At 38.5% G+C, this 17,038-nt stretch overlaps 1 protein-coding gene across 1 annotated transcript; it reads left to right on the top strand.

The window, feature by feature from the left end:
• Positions 1 to 673: 673 nt before the first annotated feature.
• LOC119259816 (sulfotransferase 1C1-like) lies at positions 674 to 16,026 on the top strand. The gene is made up of 7 exons (XM_037528803.1): positions 674 to 845; positions 4,705 to 4,833; positions 10,468 to 10,565; positions 13,313 to 13,439; positions 14,353 to 14,447; positions 15,501 to 15,681; positions 15,914 to 16,026. Exons 1-7 carry the CDS (start codon positions 674 to 676, stop codon positions 16,024 to 16,026), a joined length of 915 nt encoding a protein of 304 aa, XP_037384700.1.
• The last annotated feature ends 1,012 nt before the right edge of the window (positions 16,027 to 17,038 follow it).

Here is a 17,038-nt window from a genome sequence, read left to right as displayed (position 1 = left end):
TCATGGCCACCTCCTCTCGCTCACCTTAACCAGATCATTGCTGATGAGTGAGTCAAATCCATCATCTTCCACTTCTGTTTTTCTCTGCTGCATCTATCTTCTTTTGCTTTATCAAATTTATACTCTGAAACAAATCTATTTAAAATCCCTAGGCTCCCACAGTTTTGACTTCGCTCACTTAAGATAAAACATACTTCTTGCACTTAAATTAACATGAAACACATTTCTCCTGACTTTCTCTGAGAATGTATTTTTTTTTAAGATTTATTTATTTATTTATTTATTTATTTATTTATTTATTTATTTATTTATTTATTTATTTATTTATACAAGCACTGGGTACAGTCAGAAGCGCGGGAGGGTGAGAGGAATTCACCAGAGCCAGAGCGGGGAGCAGAGCAGGCAGAAAGACGGAAGTACACTGCTGAGGGGAGCAGCGGGCGGCAGGAGAGGTCTGTGAGCCATGTGGGACCCTCCTCCGGTGGCCGGGGAGCAGCCGGGGATCGAACTGGCACTGCAGAGGCTGCGGGCAGCTTCGCAACCCAGTGCTCAACCAGTGCGCCAGTGGGGAGGCCTTCTGAGAATGTATTTTTAATGAAATGACTGTTGTAAAGTATAGAAATGATATAGTACACGTTTCTTTGAAGTACCTTTGACAGGTCCAAATAGAAAGATGTCCTTGGAGGAAATGAAGGATCTCCACCTGAAGGGAAAATACCTACTACCAGAAACTCAAGAGGTGGACGGAGTCCTCATGACCAAGTTTATAAGTGATAACTGGGACAAAATCTGGAATTTCCAAGCAAAACCTGATGATCTCCTCATAGCGACCTATGCAAAATCAGGTAGGTTTGAGATTTGGTGGTGGGAAAGCCAGATTTGGAGGGACTGTAATACCTGATTTCAAAATGCAAGTTTTATGGTTTCAAGTCTTATGTTCAGATCTCTATCCATTTTGAGTTGATTTTTGTGCATGGTGTAAGGTAGTGGTCTAGTTTCATTCTTTTGTTTACGGTGGTCCAGTTTTCCCAGCACCATTTATTGAACAAACCAAAATTTTTTAAGTAGCTAGAGTTGAAAAAAATAAAGTGCAAGTTTTTACAAAGCTGGACTGTGGAAAAGTATAAACTATACTGAGCTCTAACCTTGAGGGACCAAAATCTTATTTTGGTTTAGGTCCCTGCTAGATAATGCGACATTCAGAATCCCAAATCATCAGAGGACTGAACAGATTATATGATTATTTTAAATTATAAAATCATTTACATAGCACAGAGATTCTCATTGTAAATCTTGCTAACCCAGTCTTATCTACTGAGATATATAAGATTGTTTATATCTTCTGAGAAGTCCTGAAAGTGAATGATTCCCTTACCTAGAAGAAGCTTCTTTTTTTTAATTTATTTAAATTTTATTTTTATATTCCCCATACAATTACAACCCCCTTATTTTGACCCCAACTCCTCCTTTCTCCAACCCCCACCCCCCAAAGAGTGTCTCTGGTTCATAGATGTTTGTTGATTTTGATATTTTCTTTCTTATAGTTATTCTTTTTCCTGGTCCCTTATTTAAGTTTTCTAGATTCCTGCTATGAGTGAGACCATCCAGTATTTTTCTTTTTCTTTCTGGCTTATTTTGCTGAGCATGATCCCTTCTAGCTCCATCCATGTTGCTGCAAATTGCATGTGTTTATCTTTTTTGAATGCTGAGTAATATTCCGTTGTGTATATGTACCACATCTTCTTGATCCAGTCATCTGTTTCTGGGCATTTGGGTTGTTTCCAAAGCTTAGCTATTGTAAACAGTGCTGCTATAAACATAGGGGTGCAGGTGTTCTTTGGAATTGATGTTTCTGTGTCCTTTGGGTAATACCTAGGAGTGCAATTGCTGGATCATATGGAAGCTCTATGTTTAGTAGGTCCAGAAATCTCCACACAGCTCTCCATAGTGGTTGGACCAGTTTGCACTCCCACCAACAGTACAGGAGAGTTCCTTTTTCTCCACATCCTCACCAACATTTGCTGTTGCTAGTTTTTTTAATATGTGCCACTCTCACTGGTGTAAGATGGTATCTCATGGTAGTTTTGATTTTCATTTCCCTGATTACAAGTGATGTTGAACATTTTTTCATATGCCTGTTGGCCATTTGCATTTCCTCTTCAGAAAAGTTTCTTTTTAGCTCTTCTGCCCATTTTTTGACTAGATTATTTTCTTTGTTTTTGTTGAGTCTCATCAGCTCTTTGTAGATTTTTGTGATCAGTCCTTTATCATTAGTGTTGTGTGCAAAAATGTTCTCCCAGTCGGCGGGGTTTCTCTTTGTTTTTGTAATTGTCTCTTTTGCTGTGCAGAAGCTCTAGAAGAAGCTTCTTTTAGAGGAAGAGACTGATGTAGAACTAAGCACTTTCATCCCTCTTTAAAAAGCACTAATGGTGTTGGGACCAAATTTATACAAGTGCACCAGGATCTGGGAGAGGGGAGGTGATATTTATCCATATTGTACAAAATGAAAAGGGGGTCCTGGGAGTAGTAAGGGTTGCAAAGGCGAAGAGCTTGGAAGGCTGGTGCAGGGGTGGAGGAGCAGAGAACGTCATAACTAGTGAAGATGGGGTCTAATGACTGATAAGCTACCTGAGTTATCTGTGTGTGTAATTTCATGCAGTGTGACTGAGTGAGTGAAGAGCTTTAAGCTATAACCTGTTTGGGAGACTCTTGGTGACCATTTGGCCCAACAGGAGAACTCTAGATATTCATAACCATAAATATTTCAGGATTACCATCTGCATCCACCACAGTTCTTTGACCATGCCCTGGCATGTACTTTGTCCTCCTGGGCCAGAGTTCCTCAGTTCGGGCTTAGTCAGTAAATCAGGGGAGGGATTTTCTGTCAGCAGATTTCATTTCTCGAGAATCTCCTCTTCTGTATGTTTGTACTGGACACTTCTTTTACCCGGATCTGAACTTAAATCTGTACCACAAAATTTGTTTTCCACTCTCCTTGGAAATTAAGCAATCAACTCTAAGGTCCTCCATAGGATGGTCCCAAACTCCCCAGATTTTTGTCCCAACCCCACCATAATTGAATCGCCTGTGAGCCCTGCTTACACTACCCAAGGTGGAAGTGGGCCTGCCTTTGTCCTGGCTCCTGAGGTTTCTCTTCCTGTGGTGGCTTCCTGTGCTTGTTGACATTTCAATACAACTTTAACTCTTCACTCCAGAGCTACCATCTCAGGGGCTTCCCTGGTGGCATAAGGATTTAAGTCGCAGCACTATGAAGCAATCTGCAGCCGCTGCAGCATGAATATGATTCCAGCCAGGGAGCTAACCCACACGGTGCAGTAGACCTCTCTTGTCTTGCCTGCTGCTCCCCTCAGCAGTGTATTTCAGTCAATCCGCCTGTTCTGTTCCCCACTCTGTCTCAGGTGAATCCTCTCACCCCCCACGCCCCCCACCTCTGGCTTATACCCCAGCTCTTATATGCATAATAAATAAATATTTTAAAAAAACAAGGCTACCGTTTCAGTTGAGCCTCACTCACCACTTCTGCATTAAGTTGCCCTCCTTTGTATACCTGTGGTCCATTGCACACCCTTTATGGCTCTTACTGTATAATGTTCATCTCTTAATTATATGTGTATATATCTCATGTGTCCATGAGCATCAAGTTTGCAAGCCAGAGAGACACCAAAATTAGTAAAGAGAAAAATGGGTATTTGGTGGATATTTTGCATAGTCTTGCTCTTTGCCTACCCACATTTCTATATATGCCTCTCTTCTGTGTCATTTAGGATTCAATTTGGCTATAAATATCAGACCTCTCCCCCATTTCCTGCCCAACACACACACACACACACGAAAAAACAGTCTGGAGGTTAATTATTAATTGTCCAGACCTGAAATGGTGACTGCATTGCTCATAAGAGACCCTGGCTCCTTTTAATTATCTGTGCCATCACCTTCAGGTTGTGGTATTTGTTTTTATAAACTAATATGACTGCTAAGGCTCCAGATGTCACACTCACACACCAAAGAGCAGCAAGGAGATAGGAAGGGAAGAAATAGGTCATATTCCTGCCTTTTTGAAAAAATTTCCCAAACTTTAGTGTAATATTCAATAGCTGCAAGAAAGACTGAAAAACCTCAACTTTGGGCCAGTTAGCTACATACCCAGCTGAAAATTGAGGATCTATTGAGAGAGAAGGGAACAATGGGCAAGAAGCAGTCTCTTTTATATTATCTTAAAAAAACATTACAAGCATTGGGGCAGGGAATGTGGCAGGGACTGTGGCTACTTTACCACTGTATCTCCCTATGTTAATTTGATTCAATTTTCATTCACTAAAGTTACATTAATAAGGTGCAAAGTCCTATGCCAGGTACTAGGGATAAAGAGAATAAAAGGACACATTCTTACCTCTGTTGACTCTGTCTTACAAGATGGCAGATATACAAATAGTCCTTGAAAATAAGAACCAGGGGCATCATTGCTCACAGGAGAGGACTTTCCATTTGGGGTGTCATAGAGTTGCTGTTCACTATGGGTGTTGCACAGAGGAATTTTCTACTGTGGGTGTCAAGGAGGGGAGTTGACAAGTGAGCTAATTCTGCTCAACACTTAGCAAATATGAATTTCATGGAATGTACAAATAATGAAGGAAATAGATTGTACAGCAAGTAGATAGAACTGAGAATAACTGATACTTCCAGGCACCACCTGGACACAGGAGATTGTGGACATGATCCAAAATGATGGAGACGTGCAGAAGTGTCAAAGGGCCAACACTTTCGACCGGCATCCTTTCATTGAGTGGACTCTGCCACCACCCCTCAACTCAGGTGAGTTTGTAACCACAGTCTTGTGTCAATCTTTCATCCATTTGAGTTGATTTTTTGTATATGATATGAGATACTGGTCTACTTTCATTCTTTTGCATATGAAAGTCCAGTTTTCTCAGCACCATTTATTGAAGAGACTTTCCTTGCTCCAATGTCTATTCTTTGCTCCGTTGTCATAGATTAGCTGTCCACACATATATGGTTTCATTTCTGGGCTCTCAATTGTATTCCATTGGTCTGTGTGTCTGTTTTTGTTCTAGTACCATATATGTTAGTTATTATGACTTTATAATGTAGTTTAAAGTCAAGAAGTCTGATACCTACATTTCCTCCATTTTTAGTCAGGAGAGCTTTGGCCATCAGGGTTTTTTTTTTGTGGTTCCATATGAATTTCAGTAATCTTTGTTCTATTTCTTTGAAGAAGGACATTGGGATTTTTATTGGGATTGAATTGAATCTGTAAATTGCTTTGAGTAGGATGGTCATTTTGCTGACACTTTCATTCAATGAACAGGTGATATCTTTCCATTTCTTTGTGTCTTCTGTTTTTTTTTTTTTAACAATGTTTTATAATTTTCTTTGTATAGGTCCTTCCCTTCCTTTGTTAACTTTCATGCCAGGTATTTAATTTTTTGTGTGTGAGATTGTAAATGGGATGGCTTTCTTATTTTCTTCTTCTTCTAGTTCATTATTTGTAAATAGGAAGGCAACTCATTTTTGTGTGTTGGTTTTGCATCTTCCACTTCTCTGAACTGGTTTATTGTTTTAATTAGTTTCTCCATGGTGCCTTTGGGGTTCTCTATGTATGTTATCATAGCATCTGTAAATATTGTTAACTTTACTTCTTCTCTCCCAATTTGGATGTGTTTTAAAGCTTTCTCTTGCCTGCTTGCTCTAACTGGACTTTTGATGCTATGTTGAACAGTAAAGTTGAGAATGGACATCCTTGTCATGTTCCATATCTTGGTGGAAAGGCTTTTTCATCATTGAGACTGATACTAGCAGTGCTTTTGTCTTATTTGGCTTTTATTGTTTTAAGATACATTCCATTTATCCCCAGTTTTTCAAGTGCTTTCATCATAGATGAATGTTGAATCTTACCTAATGCTTTATCAGCATCTACTGATATAATCATGTGGTTTTTTTCTCTTTTTTTTGATATGTATTACATTGATTTATTTTTAGATGTTGAAACATTTTTGTGTTCCTGGAATAAATCCCACATGGTCATGGTGTACAATCTTTTTAATGCATTGCTGGATTTGGTTCGCTAAGATTTTATTGCGGATTTTTTTTTTTATTGTTATATTCCCCATACAATTGCAGCCCCCCCATTCTGACCCCAATCCCTCCCCTCCTGCCCCCGCCCCCCTAAAAGTGTCTCTGGTTCATAGTTTTTTGTTGATTTTGATTTTCACTTTCTTATAGTTATTCATTTTCCTGGTCCCTTATTTAAGTTTTCTAGATTCCTGCTATGAGTGAGACCATCCGGTATTTTTCTTTTTCTTTCTGGCTTATTTCGCTGAGCATGATCCCTTCCAGCGCCATCCATGTTGCTGCAAATTGCATGTGTTTATCTTTTTTGAATGCTGAGTAATATTCCATGGTATATATGTGCCACATCTTCTTGATCCAGTCATCTATTTTTGGGCATTTGGGTTGTTTCCAAAGCTTAGCTATTGTAAACAGTGCTGCTATAAACATAGGGGTGCAGGTGTTCTTTGGAATTGATGTTTCTGTGTCCTTTGGGTAAATACCTAGGAGTGGAATTGCTGGATCATATGGAAGCTCTATGTTTAGTAGGTCCAGAAATCTCCACACAGCTTTCCACAGTGGTTGGACCAGTTTGCACTCCCACCAACAGTGCAGAAGAGTTCCTTTTTCTCCACACCCTTGCCAACATTTGTTGTTGCTAGTTTTTTTAATATGTGCCATTCTCACTGGTGTAAGATGGTATCTCATGGTAGTTTTGATTTGCATTTCCCTGATGACAAGTGATGTTGAACATTTTTTCATATGCCTGTTGGCCATTTTATTGCAGATTTTTGAATTTGTGTTCATTAGAGAATTTAGTCTGTGGCTTTATTTCTCTGTGACATCTTTGTTTGGTTTTGGTATTAGTGTGATATTGTCCTCACAAAATACATTTGGAAGAATGCCTTTTTTCATGACTTTTTGAAAGAGTCTGAGCAGGATAGGTATTAGTTCGTCTTTAAAGGTTTGGTAGAACTTGCTTGTCAAGCCATGTGGTCCTGGACTTTTGTTTGTTGGGAGAGTTTTGATTATTCTTTCAATTTCCTTATTTGTTATTGGTTTATTCATATTTTCTGTTTCTTCTCTATTCAATCTTGGATGATTGTATGATTCTATGAATCTGTCCATTTCACCTAGGTTGTGAATTTGTTTACATATACTTGTTCATAGTAATAACTTCTTATCCTCTGAATTTCTGCAGTGTCTGCTGGAAATTCTTTTTCATTTTGATCATATTTATCCGAGTTTTCCCCTATTTTTCTTCATGAGTGAAGCTAAAGATTTGACTATATTGTTTATTTTTTCCAAAGAACCAGCTTTGATTTCGTTGCTCTTTTGGACTGTTTGTTTGACTTCTATTTCACTTACGTGTGCTCTGATTTTTATTATTTCCTTCCTTTTGCTGGCTTTTGGATTTTTTAAATTCTTTTTTATGTAGTTTATTTGTGCTCTTTCTAGTTTCTAGATGTGGGCAGGTATTGTTATACACTTCCCTCGTAGTTCTGCTTTTGCCGTATCCCATACATTCTGAAAGGTTGTGTCCTTTTTGCCATTTGTCTCAAAGTAATTTTTGAGTTCTTTGATTTCTTTATTAAGCCAGTGATCACTCAGTAGTGTATTGTGCAGTCTCCATGTATTAGAGTATTCCCCTTTATTCTATTTGTACTTGATTTCTAGGTCATTACATTTATGGTCAGAGAGGACACCCAGTATGATGTCAATCTTCATGAAATTGTTGATTCTTGTGACACAGTAAATCCTGGAGAATGAATCGTGCACACTTAAGAAAAATTGTATAGTCCACTTTTTTGGTGTGTAGTACCCTATAAGTGTATTTTAAACCCATACAGTCTAATTATTTTTTCAGGGTCATTATGACTATATATTTTCTGTCTTGTTGATCTGTTTATTGATAAGAGTGGGGTATTAAAGTCTCCAACCACATAAGTATTTCTCCAGTGTCTGTTTTCAGATTTGATTTAGTTGCTGGATGTATTTAGGTTCTCCTCATTTGGTGGGTATATATTGATAAATGTTATGTCTTCCTGTTCGAGTGTTCCCTTGATCATTTTAAAGTGTCCATCCTTGTCTCCTTTTACCTTTATAACTTAGAAGTCTATTTTGCCTGATATAGGTATGGCTGGTTCTGCCTTCCTTTGAGTGTTGTTTGCTTGTGTAATTGTTTTCCATCCCTTTACTTTCATTCTATGTTTATCCTTGGAACTTAGGTGCATTCCTTGGAGCAAAGGAAGGTTGGGTTCTGTTTCCTAATCCAACTAGATATTCTGTGTCTTTTTATTGGTGAGTTTAATACTTTGACACAATGATTATTGATCTGTAAAATTCTGTTACTAATATTTTGTTCTAGTTTGTGGTTCTAGTTAATTTCTTGTTCATTCCTATCTTTGTTTTAAATCCTAAAGCTCCTTTTAATATTTTAATATTTTTTGGGGGGGTGTGGTTTCTTTGTCTATTGGTCCTTATTTCTTTCTCATACAGGAAGGTGAGCTTTGCAGGATAAAGCATTTGACTAGCATTTTTTATCTTAGAATATTTTGAATATGTCACTGCATTTTTTTCTTGCCTGGTAGTATTTCTTTAGAGAAATTTGATGTTATCCTAATTGATGTTCCTTTATAGGTTATCTGTTTTTTTTACCCTTATCAGCTTTATTATTTTTTATTTATATTGGCCTTTTGGAAGTTTTACCATTACGTGTCTTGCTGTAGGTCTCATTTTATTTAGATAGCTTGGAGTTGTTTTTGCTTCTTGTATTTACATGTATAGTACCTTCTTCAAGTTTTGCTAGTTTTCTTCCATTATCTCCTCAAATAGCTTTTTCAGTTCCCTCATCTTTCTCTTCTCCTTCTGGGATTCCTGTGATTTTTATATTTCCTTTCCTCTAGTTTCAGATAATTCTCCAAGTGTGTCTTCATCCTTTTTCATTTGTATATCTCTTACTTTTTCTATCTTGATTCTTTCCTTATTTGTGCCTTCAAGATTACTGCTTCATTCTTCCACTTGGTTTAATCTACTTTATGGCTTTCTCCAGAACTTTTTATCTCCTCAATTGAACAACAACAAAGAAAATAATCCTTTCAAAAAATGGGCAGAAGAGCTAAAAAGAAACTTCTCTGAAGAGGAAATGCAAATGGCCAACTGGCATATGAAAAAATGTTCAACATCACTTGTAATCAGGGAAATAAAAATCAAAACTACCATGAGATACCATCTTACACCAGTGAGAATGGCACATATTAAAAAAACTAGCAACAACAAGTGTTGGCGAGGGTGTGGAGAAAAAGGAACTCTCCTGCACTGTTGGTGGGAGTGCAAACTGGCCCAACCACTATGGAGAGCTGTGTGGAGATTTCTGGACCTACTAAACATAGAGCTTCCATATGATCCAGCAATTCCACTCCTAGGTATTTACCCAAAGGACACAGAAACATCAATTCCAAAGAACACCTGCACCCCTATGTTTATAGCAGCACTGTTTACAATAGCTAAGCTTTGGAAACAGCCCAAATGCCCAAAAATAGATGACTGGATTAAGAAGATGTGGTACATATATACCATGGAATATTACTCAGCATTCAAAAAAGATAAACACATGCAATTTGCAGCAACATGGATGGCACTGGAAGGGATCATGCTCAGCGAAATAAGCCAGAAAGAAAAAGAAAAATACCAGATGGTCTCACTCATAGCAGGAATCTAGAAAACTTAAATAAGGGACCAGAAAAATGAATAACTATAAGAAAGCGAAAATCAAAATCAACAAAAAACTATGAACCAGAGACACTTTTTGGGGGGTGAGGGGCGGGAGGGGAGGGAGTGGGGTCAGAATGGGGAGGTTGCAATTGTATGGGGAATATAAAAATAAAATTTATTATTAAAAAAAAAAGAAAAAAAAGAAAAGTAAAGTTTGAAAGAATGACGCTTCTTAGATAGAACCAGTCCAATAACCGCACTCCTTTAAGAGGTATGTCAGCTCTTCTCCAGTTGCCTTTATCTATTCCATATTGCAGTAATAGAAAACCCCAAAGGACAAAATAACAAGGGGCTGTTGGGATCACAGTTATCACCAACCTCAGACAACTCACAGCTTCTTACTCTGTCCACACACTCACCAGCACCCTCCAAATAAAGAGAATATTGTTGTCTTGGTGGTTTTCAATATCTTTTTAGTGGTTTCCTTTATCAGAATGAATGATAATGTGTTATTTGGAGGGCAACAATGGAATGTAAAGCCACAATTTTAGACAAAGAGTCAATGACTTGGTCAATTGTGATTTCAGATATTTAACCATTCGATAATGTTGAATCCATGGAACTGATGAGAAATGTTCAGCCAAATTATGTGACTTTTTTTCCCAGGTTTGGATTTGGCCAGCAAAATGCCTTCTCCTAGAACTCTGAAGACTCATCTGCCTGTTCAGATGTTACCACCCTCCTTCTGGAAAGAAAATTCGAAGGTAAGAAAAGTCAACACTTTAAATCAAGTTGTGATATGTATGTGTAGTGAACCTTCCTATATAAGTGATAAATGATCAAGGATATAAGAAAAGAAAGAACCAGTGCAGGATTGGGAAAATGGTGGCTTTACCCCAACATTCACACACACCTCATTCTGGATACACCTTTCCTTCAACGTATTATTTCTGGGTTTACACTAGGAAGTTTTCAGGTGAAGACATTCAGAGTAACTGCCTATTAAACTATATCCAAAGAGAGTGAGCAGTGAAACAAAGTACATATTTCCTGACGAATGCTTATCTTATTTTGAATCATTGAAGAAGAGCCAAGGTTGAGTAAGATAAGAAAGGGACTTACTTAGAGGAAACCTGAGAGGGGGAGAGTGGTGCAGGCAAAGGATATGATGAGCCATTGCACCATGATGTAGTGCCTAGAAATTGGCAGGGTCCCACCTACTATTATACCTCTATTTCCTCCATTTTAAAGTTTAGTTTATTTTGACACTTCCAAATTCAGATCTTATAAATGCAGTGTACATTATGTTTCTCATTGACATCTACTTCATTAGTGAATCTTGAAATCAATGAAATATGTAATATAAATGAAACATCAACTTAAAATTTGCAGTGAAAAGAGAATACCAGCCATAACTATATCATCCTCTTTGTTGGAAACCTGCTTTGGAAACCTCATCATGTGAAGGTTGCTAGGAGTGTGAGTTGATCTTAAAAAGCATCTCTTACCCAAGACAGCTGCAGATTCTTTTAATTTCTGGTCTCAAGCCTTATGAAAGGAACCAGATGGTCAAGTCTGTTTAACAAAAATATTCTCTTGTCAGTGCAGTGCTCAGATACATAATTTAAGTGACTGCTTTTGACTCTCCCTTTTTTTTTTCTGGGTTTCCATGACTCACCAATTCTTCACCCTGCCCATCTCTTATCTCCAAATAGGAACAATGCAATTATATAGGTTTTCACATGTCAAAATGTTTTCCCATTCCTGGTTTTCTTCACCTTTATACCCAGGTCACTCTGACATGTGCAATCTTGGTTTATTCCCACAAATAGATAACTTCACTCATTTGTAACTTTTGCAGCTCAAGAATCAATATTATTTCTAAACAATGTTGTAGGTTCGTTGCTTGAAGACACACTAATACTTGGTTAGTCACATACTAATTAATTCCTTTTTGCTAAATTAGGCCTTCTAAAAATGTAAAAATCTCTGTGTGAACCCCCCCGCCATTGCTTAGAATTGTTCGTTCTTTGAATAGGAATCTAAGCTTTTCATTATATGATGGAGTGATTGGTAAGTTAAATAATCATCTCCCAAAGATATCTATATTCCAATTTCTACCTTATGTGATAAAATGGACTTTGCTTATGTGATGAAGTTGAGGATTTTGAGATGGAAAGGTTATTCTGGCTTATCTGAGTGGATCCTAAATATCAGTATAATAAGAAGAGGCAACAAATACAATCAAAAAAGGAAGCAGGTGATGTGACAACTGCAACCGTTGATTGGAATGATTCAAGGACAGGGTCAAGAACCAAGGTATGTTGGTGGCCTGCAGAGAAATAGTAATGAAATGGATTCTCCCCTAGAGTCACTTGAAAGAACCAGCTCTGTTGACATCTTGACTTTAACCCAGTGAAATCTGGCCCTAAAGAAATGTAAGAGAGTAAACCTCTTATTTTAAGCCATACATTTGTGGTAATATGAACAGCAGCAATAGGAATCTTACACAAATGCATCAACAGACTCTCAGAAAATATAATATTTGAGATTATGTCATACTCAGCTATCTGACTCTATACCACAAATAAATTTGAATATATTCCCTGTCAGGTCCATAATACCTGTGTCTAGTTATTCCTGCTTTGATTACAAAAAGGCGATAACCAACAAAAGCATTAAGAGATATACTTACATACTAGGAATTTGGCAGTTGTATCATACTCTCTGTTTTCCTAAGTGCTTTCATGAACATTGGAGAGAAAATTAGCAGTAGGAAAAGGTATGGAATTAAATGAGAATCAGAGTCAGGCCAAGTCTATGTTCATCTGAAGGAGCCAGGGGGTATGCAGTGGGAAATGTAAGGACTGGAGTAATGGGCTAAGAGAAAAATATGATTGGGTGATTGGTTATGTTGTGCCAGAAATTCTTTTCATCCCATGAGACCCTGGGAAAAATGCTTGGGAAAACAATCATATGCTCCTTCTCCCAAACCTGCTGAGGATGCACATAGTAAAGGCTGAGATTAAATGCTGAGTAATGAGGGGGAAAAAGGGGAGGAAAAGGCAAGAAGTCAAGAGGACAGATCTCCTTGACCTTGTGAAAGTCAAGCCTTCTTCAGCACATCTCTGAACATTCTCATGATGCAGTGATAAGATGGCACCACAATCAGCTCCAAAATTAGAGGTAGCACTGCCCTCCAGGGTTTTGTCATATTAGCACTGAAAAATGCTACAGTAGTCTCCTTAACCTGCAACAATATCAATTAAGGTGATTATAGTAAATCAGGACACTTCATAATTAAACCTAGAACACAGATGGAAGTTGGAATTCTGCCTGAGAAAGATGGAAGATATGGTCCACCTTGACCATAGAAAGTGCATCAATTCCTTGCTGGGATAGTCCAAGATTCTTCTCAAAGTCTTTCCAAAAGCATGGTACTCTGCAGTAAGCAATAATATTTTCTATCTTGTTTTCTCTGTATCTCACTCTCCTTGCTGTATTATTTAAGATTATCTATGTGGCTAGAAATGCAAAGGACTGTCTGGTGTCCTACTATCATTTCTCAAGAATGACTAAATTGGTGCCTGAGCCTGGTACATGGGAGGAATTTGTTGAGACGTTCAAGGCTGGAAAAGGTAAGTGAAAGGAAATTGTGTTTTCATGTTTCCTTGTTTATTTGCCTACTGACAAGGAAGGGTTTCATTGAACAATTGTACTTATTGAAGGCACGTTCAAACTGAATCATTTAAGGAGAGTTTAGTGGACTGTTTAAAAAGCTACTGGCACAGTCCAAAGAAACCAATAGGTATAAAACACAATTCTAGGGAGAGCACCAATAGAGAGCTATTGCTTCCTGAGGGCATGAGAGGCCCCTTTACAGGATCTGAGACCTTTGTTATGGGAAATAATCAACAATAGTGAGCCAACAGGGAGGGTATCATAAAACATTGCTCACTTTCTTCTCAACTCCAAAAGCCTTCTAGAGCCTCTTGTTGCCAAGTCCCAGACAGAAATGAGGAAAAGTGAGCCTGTTGATATAATTCATAGAAATCTACCTCCCAGGATGGAGAAGGATGAAGAGTGGCTCTGGCAGAGTCCATGAGACACCAGTGCACCTCTCTGCCTGCCAGTTATCACTATAGAGAGTGATCAAAATATCTGGTAATTATAGATTTTTCAGAGTAAAAATCTTCTTTTCAAAACAAGCCTAGTAAGAAATAATATTTATTGTACAATGCTGATCTAGGCACCATGCCATGGTACAAGGGAAATGAAGATCATGAATCACTGGTCACAAGTCGGTGTCACTCTTGGTAATTTGTTCAAAAGTAGAAACAGAAGTCCAGGAATCCAGAATACTTTTTATCATCTCCCTCAATATTGAAAAAAAAAAAACAAACAAACCCAAACCTGTCTTTTGCAAATAAAAATCCTGCCTTATGTCTTGGTCATCTGACTGCACTTATTAAATGACCTCTTTTTGGGACATTTTATGCCTATTATATAAGTTTAAGTTGATTGGTGTCCCATCTGTCTCCTTTCTCTCAGTGCTGTGGGGCTCCTGGCATGACCATGTAAAGGGATGGTGGGAAGCCAAGGACCAGCACCACATCCTTTACCTCTTCTATGAAGACATGAAGGAGGTGAGGGCAGTGCTGTCTCTGTCAGACCCTCCCACGTTCTCCAGTCCATAAACTCCTGTTGAAATCTAGCATGTGAGCTTGTTCACAGAAGAGGCTGCAGTGCCAGTCCTCTTTCTCCATGACATTCTTTCCAACTCAATTTCTCCTCAAAAGTTCTATTTCTTTGGTTTTTTAAGTTTTCTTTCATCTAGTTCAGAATTTCCAGAAGACCCTTCCATGAAAGGAGATATCACATGCCTATATGGTTGAATCAATCCTGATATATCTGAGTCATACTTCTTCCCCTACAAAATTGGTAGCATCTCACTCATGGACAAAAGATTTTTATAAGGATTTATGAGATTTAGTGAAGTGCCTGGTTATATTCAATACAATTAGTTTCCTTCTCTCTTTTCCAAACCCACGTCACATTCAGAGGTTTAACCCATATAAACATTGGCAGGATTGGTTCCACATATGGGAACAGAGGACTGATTTCTCCATTTCGAGTCATTATGTATGAGTGGCATCACAAATTCATTCCCATTACCCCATGTCCTGCAATTACAAAACTATCTCCTATACCAGGGCACAAAGATTCACATTTCTGGGTGCTGAGATGCCTTTTATTCATCCTCTTGTGGAACTTCCATTAGACTCATAGACCATTTCCCATCTTATGGAGTAAATCCTAGAGTTAATTATACAGTACTTCATAGCCTCATTTCCCACAATATATACAGCATTCCCTGATCTAGGCCAGGAGCTATACTAGCACATTCCCATCACATTCCTTGTCATTCTCTCTATATGTGGGCAGAACGTGCTTCTGGGCCATGGACAGCTGTTGTGATTACTTTTCTTTCCTCTATTGCAAAGTAAACCTTTTGAGGTCAGTGGCAACACCTGGGACAGTACAGTGCCTTGGATATAGTCCTCACTTGAATAATATTTGTTGAATATAGTTGAACTAGTCCCTTAGTTCATCCCTTCCCCCAAACTACATGCCCAACAGAATGTCATCCCTAATGAAAACCCAGAATTGTTTGTTTTGTGTAACTGTTCTCCATCCAGGACCCAAAGAGGGAAATTCAGAAGATATTAAAGTTCCTGGAGAAAGAAGTATCAGAGGAAATTCTGAATAAAATAATCTATCACACCTCCTTTGATGTAATGAAGGAAAACCCAATGGCCAACTACACCACTTTCCCAACCAGCTTCATGGACCACTCCATCTCCCCTTTTATGAGGAAAGGTATATAAGACTTATATTCTAAGGTGTCAAACTGGACTCTGTCTGCTAGGATATACTCAGATTTTCAAGTAATGCTTCCTGTTCCACTGGTTACTGTTTTCAGTAACACTGCTCAATACTTACTGAGAGGCAAGCTTCCTTTCCACTCCTGTTCTGGTGCCAGCTCTAAAAGCACGTGTTCACTTTTTCTCTGTATGCCCGTAGCAGTCACTGAGGCTTTGCTTTGTTTCAGGGATGCCGGGTGACTGGAAGCATTATTTTACTGTGGCCCAGAATGAAGAATTTGATAAGGACTACGAGAAGAAAATGGCAGGCAGCACCCTCACCTTCCGCACAGAGATCTAAGGCAAACTGGGAGTCGGTCAGGATGACTTTGCTAGATTTTTGACATCTGAGCCCTATTGCTCAAAGGATACTTAAAACAATGACACCTGTTTTCCAATCCTGAGCTTCTGCACACTATCTGTAGGTCTTATGCCACTTGATATACTTCATCAAAATTTAATCAAATCCTGGGTCCTCCCTGGTGGCGAAAGGGGTTAAGACGCAACCTATCAAGCTGTCCGCAGACACAGCAGCATGAGTTCCATCCTCCAGCCAGCCAGGGAGGAACCCACATGGCGTAGCAGATCTCTCCTGACTTGCACGCTGCTCAGCAGTGTACTTCGGCCATTTTGCCTATTCTTTTCCCCACTCTGTCTCTGGTGAATCCTCTCACCCCCCACACCTCTGACCTGTACCCCAGTTCTTGTATGCATAAATAAATAAAAATCTTAAAAAAAATTAACAAATCCTGGCCAGAATTTTAAAATGAAATGACTTGATCTCTCATGTAGATGCCAATTACACGATGATGTATTTATGTATAGTTTGGAAAAATAAATGCATACTAGTTTATAATAGCCTGATCTTCTGGAGGCAAAATTCATGGAAAAAGAGAAACTAAGAAGAGAAGAACTTAAAATAAGAGAAAGTGAATGAGATGCAAAGAGGATGAAGAGTGTGAAAGCAGAGAGAGTATGAAAAGGGAACTGGTTTTGATTCCTGTCAAAAAATGAGATGGAGATTGCCCCAACTCATAGATATGAGGGGCTGTAGAGGGTTGGGTGAGAACTTGCAGAAGGTAAGACAGTGAACTTGGTCTGCTCAGGGGGTATCAAGTTGAAGACAGCCTCACAACCACAGAGAAAGACTTAGGCTGCAATGAGTGATGGGGAGTATAGGATAAGTAAGAAATAGCCCTCTTCAGTGGTCTGCGCAGAAGTCAGATGTACTTCAGAGAGAGAAAGAGAGAATCAAATTAGCCTAAGTAAAAATAAAACAAAATACCCAGAAATGCATGCATTTTAAGAAAAAA

The sequence above is a fragment of the Talpa occidentalis genome, unplaced genomic scaffold (genome assembly GCF_014898055.3).
Source record: "Talpa occidentalis isolate TD23 unplaced genomic scaffold, MPIMG_talOcc4v2.1 talOcc4.5, whole genome shotgun sequence".
NCBI lineage: Eukaryota > Metazoa > Chordata > Mammalia > Eulipotyphla > Talpidae > Talpa > Talpa occidentalis.
Note: the sequence above shows the minus strand (reverse complement) of the source record. Positions and strands in the feature narration are given on the sequence as shown.